This window comes from Corapipo altera, unplaced genomic scaffold, assembly GCF_003945725.1.
Source record: "Corapipo altera isolate COAL_440 unplaced genomic scaffold, ASM394572v1 95, whole genome shotgun sequence".
Classification (NCBI taxonomy): Eukaryota; Metazoa; Chordata; class Aves; order Passeriformes; family Pipridae; genus Corapipo; species Corapipo altera.
Genome location: NW_020884947.1, coordinates 2,211,848 through 2,236,668, shown reverse-complemented (window position 1 = coordinate 2,236,668; position 24,821 = coordinate 2,211,848). Strand labels below are relative to the sequence as shown.

The 24,821-nt window shown below is 39.4% G+C and overlaps 1 protein-coding gene across 2 annotated transcripts in view; it reads left to right on the top strand.

Annotated features, from left to right (window-relative positions):
• Positions 1-18,436, top strand: part of LETM1 (leucine zipper and EF-hand containing transmembrane protein 1) — a 31,234-nt gene extending 12,798 nt beyond the window's left edge. For both annotated transcript variants that reach the window (XM_027662657.1, XM_027662658.1), the window contains 10 exons: positions 844-981; positions 3,702-3,905; positions 4,371-4,490; positions 5,540-5,671; positions 6,308-6,487; positions 7,100-7,249; positions 10,196-10,330; positions 10,884-11,071; positions 12,994-13,132; positions 14,483-18,436. In XM_027662657.1, coding sequence (XP_027518458.1) covers positions 844-981; positions 3,702-3,905; positions 4,371-4,490; positions 5,540-5,671; positions 6,308-6,487; positions 7,100-7,249; positions 10,196-10,330; positions 10,884-11,071; positions 12,994-13,132; positions 14,483-14,632 — 1,536 coding nt within the window. In that variant the 3' untranslated portion in view covers positions 14,633-18,436. The remainder of the gene's footprint in view (positions 1-843; positions 982-3,701; positions 3,906-4,370; positions 4,491-5,539; positions 5,672-6,307; positions 6,488-7,099; positions 7,250-10,195; positions 10,331-10,883; positions 11,072-12,993; positions 13,133-14,482) is intronic.
• The last annotated feature ends 6,385 nt before the right edge of the window (positions 18,437-24,821 follow it).

The following is a 24,821-nucleotide window of genomic DNA, read 5'->3' as shown; positions in this document are numbered from 1 at the left end:
GGTAACGCTTTTATCTTCCTTATCTTGTGTTGAAGATCTTGCTGTTTAACATATAATAATGAACCAGTGCCATCCTGGTTTACCTGTTTATATGTGCAGGTGCTGAGCTATCAGGGCTCTGAGCCTCTCGTGTCTTTTCTGCTATCCCCATCTCCATTTTCAGTTCAGAAATGAAAGCTCTGAGGCTTAATTTTCCTGACTTGTATTAAAATAGACATTGTAACATTTGTAGTCTTTATTCTTGATACATGGTTTTTCATATGTATACTTAATATTTAAAACAGCTTCTTATGCATTTTTTGGTTTGAGTTTATTTCTTTTAGTTAAGTTTTATCAGAATTAGAAATCCCACCAAAAAGCCCCCACAAGTTCTCACTTTCAGTGTACAAAAAGCTTCCATGAGGTTTGTACATAGGGAGCTCCCAGTCAGTCACAGATATAATCAATCATGATTGTGTATTTGGATCTAAGTAACCACTCATGTCTAATTCTGTGATAAATTCTCTTTGGATGAGATGTAGGATTTCTGTGCTGGATACAAGGCTTGGGAACTACTCAAAGCAGTTTTTTAGTTTCAATCTTTTTGTTGCTAGTTTAGAGAGTGCATGTTAGTTTTAGCAGGAGAGGCCACTCCTGGCATTGCATCTCATGCCTCATGGAGCTTGGAACCTATTTTTCAAAGTAATTTGGAGATATTTGCTAAGAGTGAATGCCCTCTTGGGATGTATGTATTACAGCAGAAGTCCAGAAGTACTTCACATGACTTATCTGAGGCCAGAAGAAGTGATATTCTGTGCACATGTTTCTGGAAGGAACTTTTAAAACCAAATATTTTCTTAACAGGAGGAAAGGTTGAAGAAAGAATTGAGAGTAAAGCTTGAATTGGCTAAATTCCTTCAAGACACCATTGAGGAGATGGCATTAAAAAATAAAGCAGCCAAGGGAAATGTGGCAAAAGATTTTTCAACGTTCTTTCAAAAGGTAAAAAAAATTAAAAATGTGTTTACTCTTGCTACAGAAAAATGGCTTGGTGTTTTATTTGGTCTGTGGTAATTGTCAGATGCCTTTATCCTGTTGGACTTGAAGAAGCAGGATGTAGAAGTTTTTTTACAATAAATGTCTTTTTTGTGAGTAATACTTCAGTGTGATAAAGTTTTACTGTTCTTTGGTGTTTTAGCTGGTGCTTTTGCTCTCTTATTCTAGAAGCAGTGTATTTGTGCTCATTTGCTTCTTGTTCTCTTATTTTGTTAACAAGTTAATTCTAGCATGAAACATTGTGTGCTCAGTGGTTACTTGTGTAGTTTTTGACCTTTTTTTTAACCTTGGGTAAGAAAACTGGGAGAAGGGAGTTATTTCCTAATTAACTAATTAAAACTTCGTGGGGGAAGACAGTAAATTTTTTTTTTGGTCAGATCTAATTCTGCTTCTAGAAACAGTTTTTAAATACACAGTTGCCATGCTGCTGAAATCCTTTTGGTCACTGACTATAATGTTATATAGTCTGGGGTTTAGCTGTAATGTTGTTGTTGTGTTTGGTGCAAAATTTTTCTGTTCACAATCAGTTGCTGGCAGAGAGACAGTGTCAGACGTCTGCCTCCTGTATTGATGGTCTTTAGGTTTGACAGTGGTTCCTTTCACCAAACTGTAGGTAAGGGTAGAAAATTCCCTGGTGATAAAAATACCTTCTTAAATCTTCTCAGGGTAGGATTTGTCTCAGTCCACTCACACTTTTAATTTCTCTTAATTGTGGGGCTGTTGAATAAGAGATGGAGCCAACAACATCACTGGTGCCTTGTTGAAAGTAGGGCTGTGGTCCCCTCCTTTGGGCAGTGCGTGTATTTGCACAGAAAAAGGCACATAAACCTGGGGATTTCAGACCTGAACTTTACAAGTCAGCTTAAGATTGTCCTACTTGTCAGGGGTAAGAATGAAGTTCTGAAGTGTGGGGTAATGAGATGATGTTGACAGTGCTGCGTGGGTTACCACACATCATCGTAGTGGCAAATTTTACCAGTCAGCAGCTGCTTGCAAAGTCCATGTACTTTGAAGCTTCTATGCAATTACCTGTTTCTGTTATTTTTAATCTGCAGAACATTGTAAGTAGTTAGTTATAGCAGTCAGTGGCTGAAGCACTGGCCCTGCAGACCCTGGGAATGTGCCACTGCCGTGCTTCATGTTTGGAACATTTTGTTTTCTTCTGAAAGAACTGCTACTGAGAATTTGTGTTTGGCCGTTAATTTCTGTGGAAATAAATGATGTTTCACTCCACGTTTGCTGGAGGAAGTCCCAAGTTCCTCTGATGACTAAAAAAGAAGTTTCAAGCCCCGCATTTCTTGTGTGTGGGTGTGCTTTTTACAGCGTTGTATTTCTCATTTGTGCCGTGGAGACAAAATTCATTGATCTCATTTCACTGTACCACATAATAAATGTCAGAGCAAGATGAAGCTTAAATGTTTCCCACCTTTTTGCTGTTCTTTTACAGCTTCTTCTGTGTTGAAGTATTTGATACTGCAAGAACCATTGATTATAGGCTTAGCATATTTGCTGCAGAATTCCAGAATTTCCCCATGTTGCTTTCTAGCTAGTGGTGTACTAGAAAGCTTCAGTTTGTACTCTTAAGAAACACATGGTTGGCTCTTCATCTTTAAACAAGGAAGAAAATACTTCCTATATTTATAAAGTGCCATTTTTGGCTCCCATAGTGAAGGCACCAGTGAAGTGGAACAAGGCCTTTGACCTTCCTTTCTCTGAGTTGGTTTGTCTGCTACACAAGTATCCTGGAGGTTAATGGACTCGAGGCCATCTTGTCTTCCAAGTTTTTACCTTTTCCTGTGCTCTTGGTAACCGTTTACTAAAATATTTCAGTTTGCTAGTAAAAAAGTTAGGCATAATACATCAGTCTGTATAGATAATGTTAGGTTTTCAGACTGTAGATTTTTGATGCCATGATGTCACTAATAAGCTTTCAGTGGTATCCTTTAAATAGAAAAATCAACATCTATACAGGTGATAATGCTTTACTATGACCTGATGAGACTAGGGAATGATTTTTCTCCTGCTTCTTTGAACTGTTATTTCTGCTTCCTGTAATTGGATTTAATGACTGTGAAGTGCCCTTTGGCCAGACATCACTGAAAAGCTTAACTTTGCATTTGTACAACTAGTTACATAGAACCTTCCAGTATGAAGGATGCAGAGTCCTGTCCCAAATAGTGGTTTATACTTCGGAATAACTTCGAGTACAAGAACATTTGCACTGGGGTGTTGCAGAACAGCTAGGAACTGAAAGCCAAACAATATTGTAACAAATGTGCTTGTGGAGAGAAGTAGGTAGGTAAGTGTCCTATTCAGTGATTCATAGGGACAGCAGTGTTGCAAAATTTTTGCCATTGGATGTACTTCTCACTATGTCTTCACAGGATGATGCTTTTAATGTGCTTCTGTATTTATTGTGTTGTACCAGAAAGAATATTTGTCAGGGTGACTTCTCTAGCAACTTTGTATTCACTCAGATGTATATAATACAAAGATTTTGAGGTATTATGCAGCGTTGTTGGAAACTGTGACACCATCAATTCTTTTGCCTATCCCAAAATTGATGCAAAGTGTTTGACAAATGAGGAGAATGTTTTATTCAAAGTAATGCCCAACCTTAACACCTGCTCTGAAAAGCTTTGCGTGTGTTTGTTTTTTTCCTACAGATCAGGGAAACTGGTGAAAGACCCAGCAATGAGGAGATCTTAAGGTTCTCTAAACTGTTTGAAGATGAGTTGACACTGGACAATCTGACCAGGCCACAACTGGTGGCACTTTGTAAATTGTTGGAACTTCAGTCAATTGGGACAAATAACTTTCTCCGCTTCCAGCTGACCATGAGGTTGAGAAGCATAAAAGCAGATGACAAGGTGAGTCATTCTGAATAGGCACTGGATGATAATTTTGGCACATAAGAGTAGTGACAGTGTGTGGAGATATGTATGTTTGTTTTCCTAGGTATTTGTCTTTTTTTGTTGTAATTGTCTTATTTTTTGAGGTAACTTAAAACGAAAAGGCTCGAAGAGCTTAAAATTGGGTGCCCTTATTTGTAACGGAAAACCTGACCTTTTTTTAATCTACCATTAATCGCAATGAAAGTAATTCTATTACAAAGAAAAACGTTTCTATGAAAGTGTAATTTGTAAGGGAGCTGATAGAAATATCGGCTTGGAGATTGACGTGGCCATTATGGAGGTGTTTGAACAGTGGAGGCTGTTCTGTGTTACCGCAGCAGCCTCTAGTGGCCATTGTAAAACACGAATTGTGTGTGCAGTGATGGTGGTGCCTGAGTTTTGAGCTGTTATGTACTGAAGTTGACTTTATGCATTGTGCAGATGATTGCTGAAGAAGGAGTTGATACCCTGACTGTTAAAGAGCTGCAGGCAGCTTGTCGTGCCCGAGGGATGAGAGCTCTTGGTGTGACAGAGCAGCGTCTCAAGGATCAGCTTAAACAGGTATAGTTTTGCAAGACTGAATATATAGGCCTAGTTGCAGTTGCTAGCTCTGATTTTTCTTCTGATTCTGAGAAGTCATTTTAATTCTGTTCTCGTTAAAGGCTTGATTAAAAGAGTCTTTCTTCTTAACAGGCTTTTATCATGCATAAATTGTAAGAATGTAGTAGCTGTGAGTTTCTGCCTTTTGACTGGGCCATGACATTTTGACGATGCAAATGGATACTTAAACATAACCAGTATATGTTTTCAGTTTCAGAAGTTTGTCTTGTTAATTGTTTGTATTGCTCTGTAAAGAAATTTTTGCCAAGTAAATCAGTTCTTTGTCTTTTGCTGTTGCCTGGTTTAGAGGAAGATGTGTTGGAACAGGTCCAGAGGAGAGGCACTAAGTCATCACAGGGCTGGAACACCTCTGCTATGAAGACAGGCTAAGAGAGTTGGAGTTGTTTAGCCTGGAGAAGAGGAAGCTCTGGGCACACCTTATAGCACTTTCCAGAACCTAAGAAGGGCTTACAGGGAAGCTGGAGATGGGACTTTTCACAAGGGCATGCAGTAACAGGACAAGAAGGAATCCCCTTAAGCTGAAGGAGGGCAGATTTAGATTAGGTATTAGAAAGAAATTCTTTTCTATGAGAGTGGTGAGGCACTGGAACAAGTTACCCAGAGATGTTGTAGACTCCCCAACCCTGGAGGTGTTACAAATGGATGGGGCTTTGAGTAAAAGGGGCAAAGGGGTTGGAACTAGATGGATGATCTTTAAGGTTCCTTCCAACCCAAAACATTCTGTGATTCTCATATGTATGTGAAACAAACCATTTTTTCAAACACTCATTGAATATTACTTGAAATACTTGTTCAAACAAAATATTTCTTCCTATATTTCAGTGCAATTGCTGTAATTCTGGTTATAGGCTGTAGTTCCTGTTCTAGGATATTGACTGAAAAGTAGTGGTTAAAAAATTTTGTATACTTTTTTTGTGTGTGCTTGACTTTGTCTGTAAAAAAGAAAAAATCCCAAAGTTGAAGATTTGTTTTCTGTTTTGCATTTATAGTGGTTAGATCTGCACTTGAACCAGGAAATCCCTACTTCATTGCTTATTTTATCCAGAGCCATGTATCTTCCAGATACCCTTTCTCCAGCTGATCAGCTCAAAACAACACTTCAGACACTACCAGATAGTGTTGTAAGTATTGATGTGCACAGTATGTGCACAAGCTTTCAGTGTCATCACTGAAAATCCATTCAGAGAAGTAGATGTTCTTCTTGGTTCCTTTCTTTTCCATGAAAAAGTAAACCATGGTTAGGTTTGAGTGACCTTCAAATGCAGAAGAAATTGTGTTATGTGTGGAGGGGTATGAGAATAAAGCAAATACAAGGCAATAGTAGATTGCATGACAGCAGACAGTAATAACATAAAAAGGTTTGGAATACACATTTTACTTACATAAATACCATGAATGCTCTGGGCCAGATAAAGACATTAATCCATGAAAATATATGATTTTGTTATGTAGAGAGAGAAATTATCAAATTATTGGTAGTCTTGAGAGAAAGAGAACGAAGAACATGTATGATTTCAGGGTGAAAAGTTCATGATTCCACCAGAAACAGAAACTTTGTTCAGAAAACTTTCTCAAGAAAGAGAGTCATCTTTTCCTGAGAAATGCAAAAATTGGGTAACATTTGGGGGTTTCGACCTGATTCATTAGCATACCTGTACTACCTACCTCAGTAAGAATATCTAAACTTCTTAAATCACACAGACATATATATATATATATACACAGACACACTTTTATTAGACTTCTGTTATTTTTAGGCCAAAGAGACCCAAGTGAAAGTGGCAGAAGTTGAAGGTGAAAAAATAGATAACAAAGTCCGTCTGGAAGCAACGCTTCAGGAAGAGGAAGCCATCAGAAAAGAAAATGAAGAAAAAGAGATGGAAAGATTGTCTGAAGCTGCAGAGAAAGCCAAAGAAACGCTTGAAGTTGCAGCTGTGGTAAGTTCTGCTCGCAACTATTGAAAAGTAAATGTCAGTAATGTAAAAACTAACATGTTATGAGTTATTACCTCTGCTCTGGGTGTTCCCTGCAAGAAAGTGGACTTTAAATCCACATATGGAAGATGTGGGAGAACATTAAAAGTGACTGCAACACAGAAGGGTTTACTGTGAAATGTTGGCTTCGTCTTATGTGTCTTTCTTCTTAATTAGAGTAGTAAGAGAAGACTTCTTTTTCTCTAGCAAAGGTTGTGTTTTGTTTGGTTTTTGTTTTCTTTTCTGCATCGCATACTTTAAATGTTCTTATCTTTGGCTCTATGTGTCATTAATCCTATAATGTTATTGTATAATATATGACTATAAAAACTGCTGACCTCCTTTACTGGTGAATTAAGCCTGGAGCTCACAGAATGTAGTTCTTTGGGTGCAAGCGGGTATATTAATGTGAAACCCACTCACTATGTTGCAGTTTTTTAACATCTCATAAAAATGTGTGTGTCTACTTTGGCAACTGTTTCTATTTTGAGAAGTCATTCTTTACTGATGCTAATACAGAGAATGGTTTGGTTTGTTTTTTTTTTAATTGAAACTTAATGACTGTTTCAAATTTAGAAAGAGGTGGAACCAGCAGTAGATCTTGAAGCTCTGCAAGCTAAAAAAGTCCAGGTGGCTGTGGATACTGAAAAAGAACTGGCAAGGGCAGATGTGGCAGTGCACTCAGAGACACTGATAGATACAGCACCCGTGTTGGAAGGCATCAAGGTAATCTGGATAACTACATGATTTCTCACTTTTGAATGTAAATGTTCAAAGCATCCACCTAAGAACCACGATAAGTTGCTTGTCTGTCCTTCACTTTTAATCCTCTCACCGCATTCTGTCAGTTAAAAACAACTACTTAGTAGATTGAAAATTCTTAAACCACCAGTGCAGAAACTGAAGTCAGCACAAAACATCTCCGAGTATCTCCTTCATCTGTTTGCATTGTTGAAATTAATATACCTATTTTGTGGGGCATTTGCACTGACTGTAGGTGTAATTGGTCTGTGCATGTTTAAACTGTGTATAGTTAACATGAGGAGGGAGAGAGCAAGAGTAGGTCAAGATGACTCTTCCCTTCTTTTGAAGGGTGTAGCTAAGACCAGAGCATTAAGTAAGGAATTAGGTTTGGACTAGACTGTACTAGATTTGTATTGACTTCCACTTCTAAACTGCTAATGGGCAATGTATGTGTGCTAAAAACATTTCAGTGTACTCTTTCTCTATTTCTTCAGTATAACGTGGAACATAATTTACCACCATTAAAGTAATAGGTTAATTTCTAGACTTAGCATGCTTTGTTGTGATCAGAGCATGCTTTGCTACAGACAGTGAGTGCTCTTTTTCATTTGCTACCTGCCTGGTGTCCTCTCCCTTACTGAAGATAGGAGTGACATCTACTTTCTTCCAGTCCTCAGGAGTCTTCCCTGATGACCATGTCCTTTCAAAGATGAGGGACAGTGGCCTCTCAGTAACATCTAACAACTCTCTCAGCACTTGTGCTTGTATCCCGTTAAGTCACATGGACTTGAGTGTGTTCAGTTTGTTTAAACGTTCTCTAACCAGATCCTCCTCCGTTGATGGTAGGTCTTCCTTTCTCCAGACATTGATATCCAAGACCTGGCATTCCTGAAGGCCCTTACCAGTAAAGAATGAGGAAGGCATTGACAGCCTGTATTGGGTTTGCATGGCCAGGTTTTGGTAGCAGGGGAGGGGAGCTTTAAGAGTGGCTTCTCTGAGAAGCTGCAAGAAGCTTCCCCCGTGTCAGACAGAGCCAATGCCAGCTGGCTCCAAGATGGACCTGCTGCTGGCCAAGGCCAAGCCAGCCAGAGATGGGGTAACACCTCTGTGAGAACATATTTAAGAAGGAAAAAAGTTACTGCACAGATATAATTGCAGCTAGAGAAGAGAGGAGTGAGAATATGTGAGAGAAACGTTTTCTCTTGACTTCCTTTTGCTGCTGGTATACTTGTAGAAGCCCTTCTTGTTGCCTTCCACATCCTTCACCAAATTTAACTCCATTAGGCTTTGGCTTTCCTGAACGCATCCATGCATGGTGGGACAGTGTCTCTGCATTCCTCCTGGGTCACCTGTATCTGCTTCCAACTCTTGTAGACTTCCTTTTCATGTTCCAGTTGCACCTTGTGTTTTATTCATAGCTTGTTTTTATCCATGGGGTTTGATGTCAGGATTTTTCTCGGTCCCAATGTTACTTTGCAGAATAACAACATTAAGTTAATATGGATGTTTTAAGTAGAAAAATATTTTCGATTTTTCTCAACAGCATCATTATCTACCTGCTGTTACCATAACATTGTTTCCTTCAGAATGCTGCCAAGGAGGTTTCAGTGGTAATAACCAAATGGAACTAATGTGCATGGAAATGGGTGTTGTTGAGTGGTGAGTTGGCTGCCTCACTGACTGCATAGCTGGGTGCATGAAGTGCAGCCATGAGGAATGCTGTGGGAGGGAGGCAGGCAAGGCTGGGATGATCTCATTTGGAAACAGCAAGGATATTTGTTGCCACATCTGTCATAGTGTTTGTATCGCTGCCTGTTGCAGCACCAAAGCCGTGAGAATGTGTTGGCACCAGGCCAGGAATAGGATTTCCTCAACAGCCCAAACTGATGCGAGAAAACAAAAAGTAAACATGACAGTTCTTAACTGAGGTTGCAGTGTGGCCCATCCCCTAAAGATGCTTCCAAAGATTTTAAGCACAGTGGAGGAGAGGAGAAATGCAAGACTGCTGGCTTCCTGAAGATGACTTATTTTATTTGAGGCAGAGGAATTTGTTTTCAAACTGAGTTGCTTCTTTTTTTTTTTTTTTTTAAACCCTTTTTGCTAATGTGAACTATAGATATTGTATTAAAATCAGAAGTGAGGTTGATGGCCAGATATTAGCATTACACTGAAACTCCTTCTGAGTTGATGAAGGGACTGGATGCCTGTTCCACAGTTGGTTCTTGGAAGCACATCGTTCTTCTGCTCTGTGTTCCACACATCCTTGTTTGCACATGTCTTTCTGTACTGTACTTATGTGTCTGTTCAAAGTTTAGCGATTCAAAATAGAAGCTGCTGTCTGGGTAAGATTAATACACTAACTATAGGTAGTATTAGGGGATTTTAGCATTTGTAATTAATCATCTTGAAACCTTGCTTTTCCAGTATGAAGGTTAGTTTTTTATTCTCAGCTTTTCAAGAAACATGCTTCACAAACTATGGATGTTCATCCTCATTCTCACAAAACTTGTTGAAGATAACTTTTCTACGTCTCAACTTCCCAAACTTTACAATTTTTTTGGTGTAATTTATCTTTCCTATACATAGTGAATTGTTTCTCAGTTGTTTAAATTGCTTAACCCAGCAAAGAATGAAGTAAAACATTCCTAAATGAGGTGATTAGCTACAGAATTTCTAATAGCCAAAATGCACATAATCAGTCACATTAGCTGAACTTACTCATGTTGCACTTCAAAAAAATATGAACCATAGCAAACTAATTGCCTTACTGTTTAAAATCTTTGCATTAGCCTCAAAATGGTTATGATAGTATTGACTTCAAACATGGGAAAAGAATCTTGAGTCTCTCTTTTCTGGTAAAAGACCCAAAATCTTTGAGGAAAATCACAAATGTGCCTTTCACTAATTTGTGTATGTTTTCTGTTACAGGGTGAGGAAATCACTAAGGAGGAGATTGACGTGCTGAGTGATGCTTGCACCAAGCTGCAGGAACAGAAAAAATCACTAACTAAGGAGAAGGAGGAGCTTGAGGAATTGAAGGGTGATATCCAGGAGTATAGTGAGGTGAAGAATGGGGCATGGAAGTTCTTTTTCTATGCATATTTAGTTTTAGCAGAAATGACCCACAAATTCAGAGATTATCTTGGTTGGTTGTCTGTTAGCCTGAAGTTGGTAGCTAAGTGAATGAACTTTGTATGGGACAGTGCAGAGCCTCATTTGTATAACATGTTCAAAGCCTAGTTGTTGTCACTGGAGTAGTTCCCAGCAGATGAGAATCCTGTTCCTGCTTTTATTCCCGGGGTGACTAGGCTAACATGAGCTGACTGACTGCTGCATGCTGCAGTTCTTTCTTATCAAGGATAGATGTCAGTATGACAGAAACTTCAAGTCAAGTAAAATTAATCTCATCCAGTCTTATGAAAGATGTGGAAAATAACATTTAAGGGGTGCATGAAGTAGGCAGCAGTGTTAGAATTTATTGTTTTAATTCCAGTCTGGCTTAATTTATCTCTTCATTTGCATTTCATTTACAAATGGCTCCTGTCTTGAAATGCTAGTTGAAATCTGTTGTTGTGAATTCACACCAGCAAAAGCTTTTCTCTCTCTTGACTTTTAGGATTTGCAAGAGATAAAAGAGCTCTCTAAAACTGGCCAGGAAGAGGCAGTGGAAGAGTCAAAGGCAAGCAAGAGATTGACAAAGAAAGTGAACCGAATGATTGGTCAGATAGACAAAATTATTGTTGAATTAGAGACAAGTCAAGAGACAGTGGATGCAAAGGTGGCTGGTGGTGATGTTCCTGCTGGGTAAGTGACTTGGAAGCACTGGATGTGTCTTTGGCTGTTCATCTTCACTCTTGCTTTTGTCTGATGTGTGATTAGAAAAGAATTGGTAAATAACTTGCTGTTTAGAATGTTGACGTAATTGATTTTAAAAACAAAATTAACAAAATTATGCTGTAGATTTTCTCTCTTCTAAGGTTAAATATGGTTGAAATGAGGAAGGAAAAAATGGTTTCTGATTCCCCAGATGCTAGTCCTGAGGGCGTTCTGAAAGTCAAAGCTTATCTTAACCATCTTGTTCACGTCTCTGGCACTAGTGGTGATACAGATGAAATCATGGCTTTAGTCAAGCTCCTCATGCAGGTTTGCCCTGTGTCACTGACTGAAAAGATGCACAGCAGTGTGGTGAGCGTGTTCATGTTTGTTGTTTGCTACTAGCAAAGATGTTAGTGAGGAAAAAGATTTCAAGGAACTCTGTGGTGTCTCTGGAGAGAAATGGGGGAACGGGTCTGGTGGAAGTGAGGAGATCATTTTACACAGTCCCTTTCAAAGACAATTTACTTCATCTCAATTTTTTGTGACACTTCAGTTTTTCAAAGGAAGGTCTTTCCTGGTAGTTTCATTACAAAATTCATTTAGCAACACTTATCCAGGTCTTAATATTATCGGAGAGTCTTTCAGGCCATCCTGTGTCAAACAGTCATATGCTGCATATTAAAGACACTGAAACACCTGGAAACTGTGACACAAGTTCTCATGGTTTGTGATCATGAATGCTGTATTAATCTAGTTTATGCTTGCACCATTTTGTGTGATTCATTGAGAGAGGACCCCAGCTCCCAAAGAGCATAACTGAACAGAAACGAGGATTCTGCTTTTGTTGCTTCTGAACTTTGTTTTTTCCAGTCCCCAGGGCAAACAGTCAGTTGTTTCAGATTTTGTGTAGTAGCATTAAGGCAGCCATGTGAGTGGTGCTGCAGAGAAGTTGTTGATCAAAACCATCTGAATTTGTAAATTAACAATACAATGCATAATCTGCTTGTACAGAATGTAATTATGCTTTGTAATGGATGGTTTTCTGGATAATTTTGTAGGTGATTGTGAATGATTGAAAATTATTGGTTTGAATATTGCTTAGTTGTCAAAGGCTTGTCTTTCAACCCTCAAGTCAGTGCAGTCATTACCAAGCCATCAAGAGTCATAGAAATGACACCAGTCCAGGATCTTTGGTGGCAGGTGGAGAAATGATCCTTGAATAAAAGTCAGTCTGTGCCCAGAGGAGGTGGGACTACACTGATAAAGCTCTTTTGTTTAGTATTTATTGGGTTCACTGAATTTCAGCTGAATCTGTACTGGAAGATGGTTCTTCAAACTAGCAAACTGTATTGGCAAGCAGAGAGAGGCTTTAGGTAGCACAGACAGCTTCATGAGATCAGTGAGCAGACAGTGCAAACATCTGAAACCTGTTAGTCCTTTCTTCTGCAAACTCTGGTCCTTGATATGAGAAATTGCTCAAGTGATTATTTCTCAGCTTTTGTTTTCCTGTGCCTTTCGTTAATTTTCTGTGGGCCAACCACTAAATCTAAAAGGATGACAAATGCATGGCAGTGCATCTTTGGTCAATGGGGGTGGGGGTCCAAAGGGCAATAGATACACAGTCTGGGAAGCACAGGAACTGTGCTAAACTTTTTTTCAAATGCTGCTGGATACTTGTATTTGTGAAATAAAACATGTGGAAACTAGAAGCACGAAATTCAATGGTAAGATAAAAATCTGCTTGTTGATCAGTAACTTAATTTTTGCTTTTTGCATTCTTTCAGGATTATAAATAGTTACATAATACTTTTACGAATGTCTGCAGTGTAGTGACTTTCAGTACTGCCTTTTGTCAACTTTACTCCTTTGGAGAACCTGCTTGCCATACACAGTTTGTGCTTTCTCTTCAGGGGGAATCTCATCAGTATTGCTGAACTAATCAATGCAATGAAACAAATTCAGAAGATTCCAGAGGAGAAGCTAACTAGGATTGCAGAGGCACTAGATGAAAACAAGGATGGAAAAATTGATATAGATAATGTTGTTAAGGTAAGTCTGTGGACTATTTAAAGAAAAGAAGGCTAACCATCCTTCAAACATTGGATCTGTTTTGACTTAAATCGGTAGTGCTGTCTTTTGAAGAGTCTTTACTTTATACCACTGAGGTTTTTGGTAATGTATTGTAAATAGATCTTGCAATACATGCTAGCATCTTGAGAATCTATATGGCTGGTTTTTCTGGGGGAAAAGAAAGATCTTTATCCTGTGTCTGTTATCCACAGTACCTTCAAAGGTGTAGATTTTTCTGTACGTCTCTGTCAAGTTTGATAAAATATGGTCATTTTTTTGCTACTTAAAAGTGGCAGGGAGTAGAAGAACTACTTCAGGAACACCACTGTTGGCCAGTGTCTTGACAAAATGCCCATAGGTATATTTGATGTCAACACAAGATAGTAACTGCTCTTGCCTATTTGTGTACCTTGACTGTCACTGAGACTTGTATTTCCTATGCTTGAAGGACAACAGACCATCAGTTGTGCATTAAGTCCACTGTAAATGACTTGTGTTTGTTGCCTGATTTGTCCTGTTTTCTCATTTTGCAGAACATTCTCAGATTTTCTCTGCATTTCACCTGCACTTTCTTGTTTCTTTTTTACTTGGTAAATTCAGAAATGTCCTGAAACTCATTTTTTTGCAAGTCATTATCCTACTCAATACAGAAATAGATAGCACGTAGAGTAAGGCCAGCTAGAAAATCCAGTAACAGCCTTTTGAAACACATTTTCCCTCTCTACTGAAGTTGTCCCAGTGGTGATTATCTTCCCTGTTGCTCTAAACAGCCATTGTACATTTAGCAACACAGATAAACTGTGCTTCTGAATTCTGCATGTATTGCAGAATAATTAATTCTAGGAAATTGAGGAGTTATGCCAAGAATGCATTCATAAAAAAAGCTATATAAAGGAATTTGGAATTATCCACCAGGTTATTTTTTTTACTTCCTTCCTGAAAGGCCCACCCCCTCTACTCTAAATTTGTGCCTATTAGTACAGGAGAACTTTTTTGATAAAAGTAGGCCAATAAATTACTGAATCTGGGCTTTCCATTAGAATAAATAAAATAAATGGGTCTGTTTTCAAATGTGAATATGTGCTGCACACACAAAAGCTCAAAAGTTCTAGATCATTTGTTTTACATTTTGGCTTTTTCTTAAGTACTCTGGATATGTTTGAGGTACTGGTTGTGATTTGAATTTGTCTTTCATGTGAGAAAAAAAAATCCTGTTTTTCTTGACCATGAGAACTGAACACTTTTGTAGTCTTAACAGATTATTATAGGAAAATGCCTCAATCATGTAAAAACTAAACACTCTCTTGATTTCATTTTATGTTCATCTAGGTAGTAGAATTGATTGACAAAGAAGATATTGATATTGGCACTAGTCAGGTTGCTGAGATTATGTCACTGCTTCAAAAAGAAGAAAAACTGGAAGAAAAAGAGAAAGCAAAGGAGAAACATGATAAAGAAGCTGCAGAAGCAAAGAATTAAGCTTCAGAATCTGAAGCTAATGCACTTGTAACCAAAATCTTGTATATCTTTGTGTCTAATGGCTACATATTACTTGAGCTTTGTGATTATGGGAAGTGTTTTGAGCTGATTCTGGTAATAAATCGTAGATGCGTTTTCTGACATATGGAATGAAATTTCCGTTCATCAGAGAAGTGATTTACTGTCATTCCATACTGATGAAAACAAAATATGCTTTTTTAGCAGTGCTCCTGCCCACAGAAACATGTATTTGCACTCATTGTTGTGGTACAGTGATCCATTAAACTTGGAAGTTTGCTGTATAAATTAAGTGTATCTATCATGGAAAAATGTTTCCCATTTATTTTCTTTCATTGTTACTTGGGGCCCAACCTTGCTCTGCTTCTACCTTTTAGCTTTTTCAGAATTTAATACAGACTTTCTGTTCTGTCACAATATTACATATTTCGTAACCTGTTAGTGAAGATTCTGTGGCTTCAGTAGTAACTCTGTAGTTTGTGGCTTTTCTAAGCTAAATATCACTAAGCTGTTGCCTCACTGACAGAGAATGTGGCATTCTGATCACTTCTACAAATTCATGGTTATTTTTTTTTTCTGTTGAAGGGAAAAATCAGATTTTTCCTTAGAATGGAAACATGGCATGAAGTTTGCTACTTATGGGTGCCTTAAATTTCTTAAGATTAGGGAGTAGAGTGTGCTGCCTCTACTCAAAACTCCATGAATTGTTAAAGCATTGGAATCACAGGAGCCTTTAAAATAGTTTCAGAACACAATTCTGTCACATGGTAAAGTGAGTTAAAGTGTTTGTCTAAATAGCAAAGTGAAAATAATCATAAGGGGGAAATGTCAGTTGTGATCTTGCATATATATTTTTAAAATGCAGATATCTCTGCATGCTTGTTTTTCATCTGAGAATTATTTACATCATAACTAGTTCTCTTACCTCTCAATTTTTGTCTCAGGTATAAAGTCATTAACCAGCTGTAGTCAGAGTACATAAATATGTTCATCTCATGGCTTTGCTTACTGTGCAGTCAACAAGTCGTGTCTGGTATTGCCAGTGCTTTAATTACATCATTGGTTTTCCAATTAATTGCTTATAGTCACTGTCTTTAACTGTATGACTGAATACTGGCAGTAGGTCAAGTTTTGCTCATTAATGTTCCTTCTTAGTAGTAAATTTTAAAGTTTTAAAACTAAAATACTAACTCTGGGATGTTCCATAACTTTTGGTAGCCTAAATTTTCCACTTTTCTTAAAATCTTCTATAAAATACACATTGCGTGGCTTGAACCAGCAGGGTTGTGGTTTGGTTTTTTTATTCTATTCTTATTTTGCACCCAGTCTTTTAAAATGTATGAACAGTCTTGATTTTGTGTACACTATAGAGAGCACATGGTGCTGTACACGGTGATAGTGAGGTGGGCAGTTAGTACTTAATGCTTTTAGTCATAGTTGTATATTTTCATAGAAAATGTTGACCCCCAAGCGTATTTCAGCATAATTCCGTGTGCAGTATTTATGCAGATTGGCTAAATTATTTGTATAAACTTATTTGAAGTTAGTGGAACAAGAGAAGTTTTGACAGTCTCATGGCTTGCATGATGGACCATTGTATTTAGTTGTTTCCAAAGCAATATGTACAGTGAAATGTACAGTTCTAGAAAAAGAGTCAGTGTCTAGTTCAGCTATTGAGTTCATGTTCTGTACAGTTTGCAAAGAAAGCTGCTCACAGCACGATCCTCCTGAGAATTACTGTAACTGTATCTGAAGTGTGAAATTGCTGTGACAAAGCTGAAATTTCACATCAGTACAATCTTTGTGGTTCCTGTGTCCCTAAACAAGGGGGCTGTTCTCTGCCTCATAAATCGAGGTTGACTTGGAGATTTCAGCATGGAATTCACTTTGTAGATTTTTGAAGATCAGACTTCACTAGGTGCTTTTTTTTTTTTAGGCCAACACTTAGATGAAATTGAAAGAGTGAAACTCTTTTCACAGAAATACAGTCTTGAAACTAATTTAACATTGTATAATTTAGTTAGAATGAATGGGCTTTGAAGTATGCTAATTTTTGCTGTTGCATACTTTCAATTTAAAAACGATGTATGATGATATTACTTGACATTCCTGGAACACGGCAAAGATACTTTAAAATCGCCTGCTACCTTTCATGGAATATAAAAACCTAAGAATTGTATGCATTTGAATGCATGCAGATATAAAACAGGGATGTAGCAGAAAAAGCTGTTTTCAAAGATTTATTGATTAGAGTTTTACAGAGCTTTAACTGTCCTTACAGTAAATTAACAGACTGTAGTATTTGGGAGTTTAGGACAGATGCCATTCTGTGTTTACTGTTCACTTAAATTTTCTGTGGATTAAGTAAGAAGGGAGTCAAAAATAGTTGATGATTTTTTTTTTTAATGAAGAACATCCTGATTAAAATAATTGCCATACATTTATTGAACATTTTTAGCTTTTGGACTTTTTTGAAATTTGGAGTATTGTGAAATCTCCACAGGTTACATAAAATTCACTTAAATGTCAAATCACAAATGGCAGTTTTCTGCTGTTATCAAAAGCGTTTAATGGATGCATCGACCATAGCAAAGGATTTCCGCGGGGTATATCTTCCTTACGTTGGTGAAAGTAGGCAAACCTATAACAGCTGGACTTGAACAGCACATTTTCTGAAAGCTTTACAGGATTAGGAAGCCCTTGATGATCCACTTTCACCCAGTTGTGAACCTTCCCAAGCAGCTCTGTCCCGGCGAAACAGACAACTCCAGCAGATCAGTGGCTCGAGGACGAGCTTTGGATAACAAGCTTGGTTGTCTTTTGTGTTGACCAAAAAACCAGGAGCTGCAGTACTTTCAGAGAAAGGATGACTTGTGAGTGTACAGTAACTGGTCAGAACTTATTCCTGAATGACTAGTTAATCAGGAGATGTAAATATTTCTTAAAATAATTAAAGGATGTGTGAAATTTTGATGACTGTGACTTACACAGGCAAAGCCTCTGAGCTCAGTTACATAATTGGTAAGACCATTGTTGAGATTTTACAGATTCAAATAAGACAGATTTTGACTATAAACTATTCGGGGGGAAAATGTAAAACACACAAAAAAAGCTTTTTTAAAAATCCATTTAGCAACAGGGAAGAGAAGCAGAGTAGGGTGCAATTTCTTTTTTTCCCCTTCAAAACAAGTGGGTTATAGGACCTATTTTATTGAAAAACTTGTTCCCATTTCATCATAACTCAAAAGATGGTTTTTACAGAGATTTTCATCACTGACTGCATGCTGTGAGAGTAAATCTGCCTGCAAGTTAAGTACCAGAAAGCTGATTCAGTAGGAGGTTTTCAGCAGGACTGCATGCAGGCAGGGAATAGTCTCTTGCCGGGATAGTACCTTACACTTACATAGGCTTCGTGGGAGGGGAAAAGTTACATTTTTTTATACAACTCCAAAATACTTCTTGTAACTTTATATCTGCATACCGTGCAAATCATATAAACTTTAGCGACTTCAGCATGTATTTAAATACTTTTAAATTGTTAATATAAAAAAATTGGGTATATTTAATTAAAAGAATAATCCCATATTCTGTCTGTTGTATGTATTCTGAGTTTTGCTTTTCAGTTGATGAATTTCAGCCCGTTTTACAAATTTAAGTTGAAAATCATTTGTCTGTGCTTTGAGCATACTGGTCCTGTGTTTGCCATAACGCAGTATAAAATTTTTATGTTAATTGGAGCTTGTGTCCTTTGTTTAGTTATAATAAAAATATCATTTTGAAACCTAATCTCTCCATTATTTTTCTGTTGCTTTAGATTATTTAGTGTTAATTTATTGCTGTTCAGATGAGATGCCAGGCACGGAGCTGGATGCTGATGAGCTGAGTGTTACAACTGAAATGTTTGGGGTAGAAGAGGGAAAGTGAAGGACAAATCTTTTAATGGGGGGGCTGGTGGGTGATGTGGGGTTTGGTGGGCTGGTTGTTTTTGCAGAAATTCTCTTGACTAATGTGGGGCTGCTTGCCTGCTGTAGTGAATTGTGATAAACCATTCTTTCAGTCTACTGTATTTTAGGTGGGGAAAATGGGGAGCAGCTTACTCTTTACAGAACTAATGGAAAGATTAAGATCTATTCCAAGCAGAAATAGCCTTAGAAAAGATCCTTGTTCAGTCTTTGTCCAAGTTAGGGGGAAAACATACCTGAAGTGGTTCCAGAGTTTACTTTATGCCAGGCTGTGCCCCTTGCTCCTGATTTTGGAAAATTACGTGTATTCCTCTGTAATCAATATTATTCACAAAGCGTTCAGCAGACTTTTAAGTCACAGAATCAAGGAATATGCGGAGTTGGAAGTGACCTGCAAGGATCATCAAGTCCAGCTCCTAGACCTGCACAGAACCACTCCCAGGAGTCACACCGTGTACCCAAGCATCTAAACACTTCCTGAACTCTGTCAGGCTTGGTGCTGTGACCGCTGCCCTGGGGAGCCTGTTCCAGTGCCCAACCACCCTCTGGGTGAAGAACTTTTTCTAATATCCAACCTAAACCTCTCCTGACAAAGCTTCAGGCCAAGTCTTGAGCATTTCCAACAAAATGCTTTAAAATAGCTGTTAATGTTTAACTCACCACCTGATGGCTGGGTGGGAAAGCAGAGAGCCCCCGAGCCAAAAAAGATGTCCTCTGCATGTCTGGTCCCTTGGAAATGACTGAGCTATCTCAAACAACAGATATTGCTGCTGTTTTGGAAGCATCAGCACTCGCCTTGGCCCAGCTGTGGTTGGCACTTAGAGAAATGTGTAGCAGAGAAGATCCTGACCCAAAAGGTGGGAAGGTCCTGGTTCGTGGAGCTGCATTGATAAAAGTAGTCTCTTGGCTGCTTTCAAACAGGATTTGGGAACATGCAAATGTGGAGTCTGCTTTCTAGTGTCTAGGTGTTTCAGCAGGTGGTTGAAAACAAACTCCTGCCTTGACATGCTTTTAAAATAACAAAAAATAAGCTAGGTGGGGTTGCAGATTTTTCCTTCTTTTGCTTAAAACCAAATATCAAATAAAAAGCTTGAAAAATGGCTTTTGCTTTGAGAATTTCCATTAATGATAGACTTATTTAGGGTGAACAGGAGTGTTGTGCAAGTGTGGTCAAAGAGTAGCAGAGAAACTGGAGTCTGAGTTTGTGAATTAGATGTGGACATTGTCAAGTGCCCTTGATCATATTTACCACTGTTCTGAATTCTCAAGAAAGAGACTGACTGCTGGATCCAGTGTTATCTTTGCTGAGATATATTGGTTATATCAGAGAAATCACACTCTTTTTATGAATCTTTATAACATTTATATGAATCTTTATAATCATTTATAACAATTTTTCTAATTATTGTTACAGTCTAAAGGAAAAATTGGTGGTTTTTTGGACTCTCTTTCCTTGATGTAGGAGGGAATCAAAACAGTGGTACCCGTGACCACACGAGGTGCCTGGCCAGTCTGGTTGGTGTATAGGCACAAGCCAAATTTGAATCCTGGAGAAGGTAAGGCTGGAAGGGACCTCCAGAGGTCATGCAGTCCAGCTGCCTGTTCAGAGCTGGTTTCCAAGGGCCGTGTCCCATCAGGTTTTGAGTATCTCTAAGGATGGAGACTCCATCACCTCCCTGCAACCTCTCTGGGTGGATCTCTGCACCACCTATGCCAGTGTTTGATCAGTCTCAGGAATAAAGGAGGTTATTTCTTATGTTTCCCTTGTGACAGATGGGGATAATCTTTTATTGCAGATGTGAATTTATGCATTGTCTGCAAATATACACAGAGGGAATGGCAACTGCCTGCACTAACAGTAGGTAATGGAGATACTGCTGTGACTTCACTGGGTGGAATCTTCTCTTACATGAGGCTGGGCAGAAAGCTGGTTGGGAAAATGTCTGACTATGAAATCATGGTCTGAAAAGGATTAATATAGAAGTTTTATTGCCAACTCTTTTGGTGAAATGTCATTTAAAGGGTGAACACATCTGCACAGTGGTGTGGAGAGATGAATAGTCTTGCGGTTGTTTCATTGACCTGAGGCTTGAGAAATCTGTGTTCAGTTAATGCCTAGTCTATCAATAATACATCACTTGGCTGTTGTGCCACTGTAACATAAAACCTCCTTGATAGTGACTGGGCAGACAACAAGTTCTCCAGAGCAGAGTCTCCTTGTGCAAGGACCTGGTACAGTGTTTTGTAGCAATAAGGCTTTTAAATACTGAATGCAGACAATGACAGACCATACCACACAGTTTCTCAGGCTAAGGATTCTTAATTTCTCACTGCTTATATATTGAAAAGTGTTTCTGGTATTTTCTTGAATTATTTCTCAGTGCTGACTGATGGGATCAGGAGGAGGTTTGTAATGTGTTTCTAATTCCCCGTACTCTGTGCTCACTTCTATTTTTGTGTATTGTTGGATATAGATCTTTCTCAGTAGTTAAATATCCTTCACAGGTCAAAATTCTTTGGGGGCTCATTAGCATGTACAATTTTTCCCTTGCCAAACCTTCTGTGGTTTGCAAACATCAGTTTCTCTCATCTAACTGGCATAAAGGATTTCTGCTGTGCTAGAGGTGGATCTAATGCAGATTTGCCTCTTTCCGTCTAGTATTTCTCTCTATGTATATTGGCAGAGCAGCCCCTTCATGAATGGCCTGATTTATGTCTCAGGGAATGCTGCAGCCGGCACTTCGAGATGTCAAGTCTTCCGTGTGTGTTGGGAGTGACTGCGAATTCTCCCTCCCCCTCCTTTTGTCTTAGCTCCAGCCCAAGTTCCTTTCTAGCGTTTTCTAACTGCATTTTCAGTTCCTAGATTAAGCAAGATTTTCAGACTCTGTCCTAAGGAGAGCTTCTGCAAGGAGCTGAAGGGCAACTGGGAGATGAGCAACAACAACAACAAAAAAATTAAAAAAAAAAAGTCTTAAGAATCTTACTAAATTAAGATCAGAATTAACAACATGTTATGCAGAAAACCTGAGGATCTCTGCAGCCAATGCTAGACTTGTAAATATAACAGGGTTTTTTTCCACAAATCTAATCCCACCGTGGTGAGAAAACCAGCAGGTTTTTCTTCTCCATCCTTCCCATCTCCCAGCCTTTTCCTTTTCTCTATCCCTTACTTAATATGCAGGACCAAGTAGAAAGGATTTCTGGAGTTCCTGTTGCACTTCAATTTCTCAGAATCTTGCTTTGCACTGGTGGAAGTGGAGTTGAAACATGGAGACTATCTTTCCAATGAGCATCTCCTCACTGGATGGTTTTCAGTGCTTGGTTTATGTAAACTCCAGTGACTATCAGCCTTCGTCAAGCTCCACCCTCATCTTCCTCTGTCACAACTACACCAGCTCCATTGTGCGCCCTGTTCAGCCTCTCCTAAGAACAGGATGTTTTTTCTTTCCCTTTGAATCCTGTGTGCTCTTATCACAGGGAACTGTGTATGCTCTTCTGTAAGCCACAACATTCCAGTGGAAAATATGTTCTTAGGATGAGTCTTCAAAATCAAGAGTGACATTGAGAGGAAGGTATGCACATCCCTATTTTTAGATCAACCTTCTGCAATCAGTTACCCATCAAATTCTGTGATTAAACTAAAGCTGTGGTCCCTTAGTGACTCAGTATGATTTAATATGAGGTTTACCCAAACCACTCAGGATCTTTTTCCACAGAAAATCCTTTGTACTCTGAAAATGACAACCTTTTGAGTATCTAAGTTTTGGACTTGCAAATTCAAGAATTGACCAATGTCTGTCCAAAAGACTTCTTCAGATAAATGACACGGGAGGAAGCATTAACAGAAAAACCTTATTTGTACCTCTTTTGTACCTTAATGCTCAAGAGAAATCTGACATGGATCACCTAGCCAGGCTCATGGAACATCTGTAGCAGTGAATGCAAATAGGTGGGGAGAGCCGGTGGTAGCATTTTGGTTGTGCATTCCTTCCTGTAATTTGCCTCTGAGTAAACGGGAGACTATAATATCTATTTGTTTTAATTTTATGAACATAAACATACCCTCAGTCAAGATAAATATACTAGAAATTTAGAAATATGGATGTAGTAATATAGGTACCACCGAGTCTGATACTCTTCCTGAAGCTGGAACTTGGGCGCTTGAGAAACCGGGGAAAAGGCTTTCAAACTTCTTCTCGACTTGTAACTAAGCGATGCCACGGCGGCCGATGAAGCGGGTACGTCCCTTGCGTTTTGCAGAAGAGCAGGCGGAGAACAAATTTGCTCTGTCAGAGCACTAGGGCCAGCATTCCGCCGGGGTTCCCACCCCAGGAACGACTCCCGCGCTGCACCGCGGGCAATTCCCAAGCCTCTCCCGGCGGGCAATTCCCAGTGTTCCCGCTGGATGGCGCCCGCCCCCCGCCGGGAGCGGCCCGGGACGGGCTCCAAGCGCGTCGCTGGTCGGGTCCCATCCTATTCCCGATTCCCTCGCCCTGTCTTTGTGTCCGGGTTCTTGTCCTGCGCAAACGGGCTCTGTTGTGTAGAATCATAGAATGGTTTGGGTTGGAAGGGATCTTTAAAGATCATCTTGTTCCAACTCCTCCGCCATGGGCAAGGGCACTTTCCACCCAACGGTTGCTGAGAGCCCCATCCAACCTGGCTTTGAACACTTCCAGGGACAGGGCACCCACAGCTTTTCTGGCAGCCTGTTCCATTGCCTCGCTACCCTCCTGGTATCACAGAATCATTTATATTGGAAAAGACCTCCAAGATCATCAAGTCCAACCTTTGACCGGTCACCCCCTTGTCAACCAGACCATAGCGCTAAGTGCTGATAAACTTCTTCCTTATGTCTAATCTAAATCTAGTCAATTTTAGTTTAAAACCATTAGCTCTTCTCCTGTTGCTACAAGCCCTGCTGAAAAGTCTGTCCCCATGTTTCTTAAAAGCTCCCTTTAGTTGTTGGAAGTGCTGCTGTCAGGACTCCCCGGAGCCTTCTCTTTTCCAGGCTGAACAGCCCCAGCTCTCTCATATTGCCTCCATAGCAGAGGTGTTGCAGCCCTCTGAGCATCTTTATGGCCCCCTCTGGACTCACTCCAACATGTCTGTATCTTTCCTGTGCTGGGGACCCCAGAGCTGGATACACTACTCCAGGTGGGGTCTCATGAGATCAGAGTAGAAGGGCAGAACCATCTCTCTTGCTCTGCTGGCCCTGCTGCTTTTGATGCAGCCCAGGATATGTTTGGCTTTCTGGGTGCGAATGCACATTGCTGGGTCATGTCCAGCTTTTTATCCACAATTTCCCAGCTTCTTGTTTCTAAAATCTTTGATTCCTCCCACTGAGGATGCTGTTTTTTCAAGGGGATGTGTGGCTGTTTCAGTGCCCCATTCTCCCTCTTCCCGTGTTTCATCTCTCTGTCTGTCAGCAAGATAACTTTTTCATGTGAACCAGAATAAATCTTTGTTGTCTGGTCAAATGACCTGGTATAATCAGCTGCTGGTCTTCCCAAAATGAATCCCTCTTTCAAACACAACATTATTTCTGAGAAGTTCTCCAATCTAGGTTTAAAATTTGACAGTGAAATAGAATCCACCACAAACTTTGGATGAGCTCTTGTACTCATTTGTTGCTATTGCTATCACTCTGTGTTTTGTGGAGGTTTTCTTGAGGAGTAAGGGAGAGGGGGGAAAGTCTTTAAAAATAGAAAAAATAAATTAACTCCTCACCCTTGGAAAATCACATAACAAAAAGCCAAACTGTCTCTAGTAAATTTATCTAATGCCGTTTTCTGTTCGTTTGGCTTCAGTTGGCTCAGTGGAAAAGCCCCCAAGAATGTTTTCTTTGTGGGGTTGTTATGGGCAGCATTACCATGGCTAACTCCAGAGCTGCTCAGCTCTTCTGAAAGTTTCCTGACTCTCTCATCAGTGACCTGTGTCCTGCTCTCCCCAGAGCCCTTCCCTCTGTGCAGGTGGTGCATAACATTTGCTTGTTAACTCTTCAGTATTGACGCTGTGAGCAAGGTGTTCAGCTGTGCCTGGTGAGGTTTTGTCAGCTTTGATTGCAGGGCATTTGATGTGACTCCACAGCTAGAGGTGACATCCAAACCTCCCTCCTTCTGTGATGGATTAAAATACTAATCTGGGTTTGCATCTCCCCATAGAGCCCAGCACTTTCCCATTGCTGTAAAAGCAAAGGTTCCGGTGCGCTC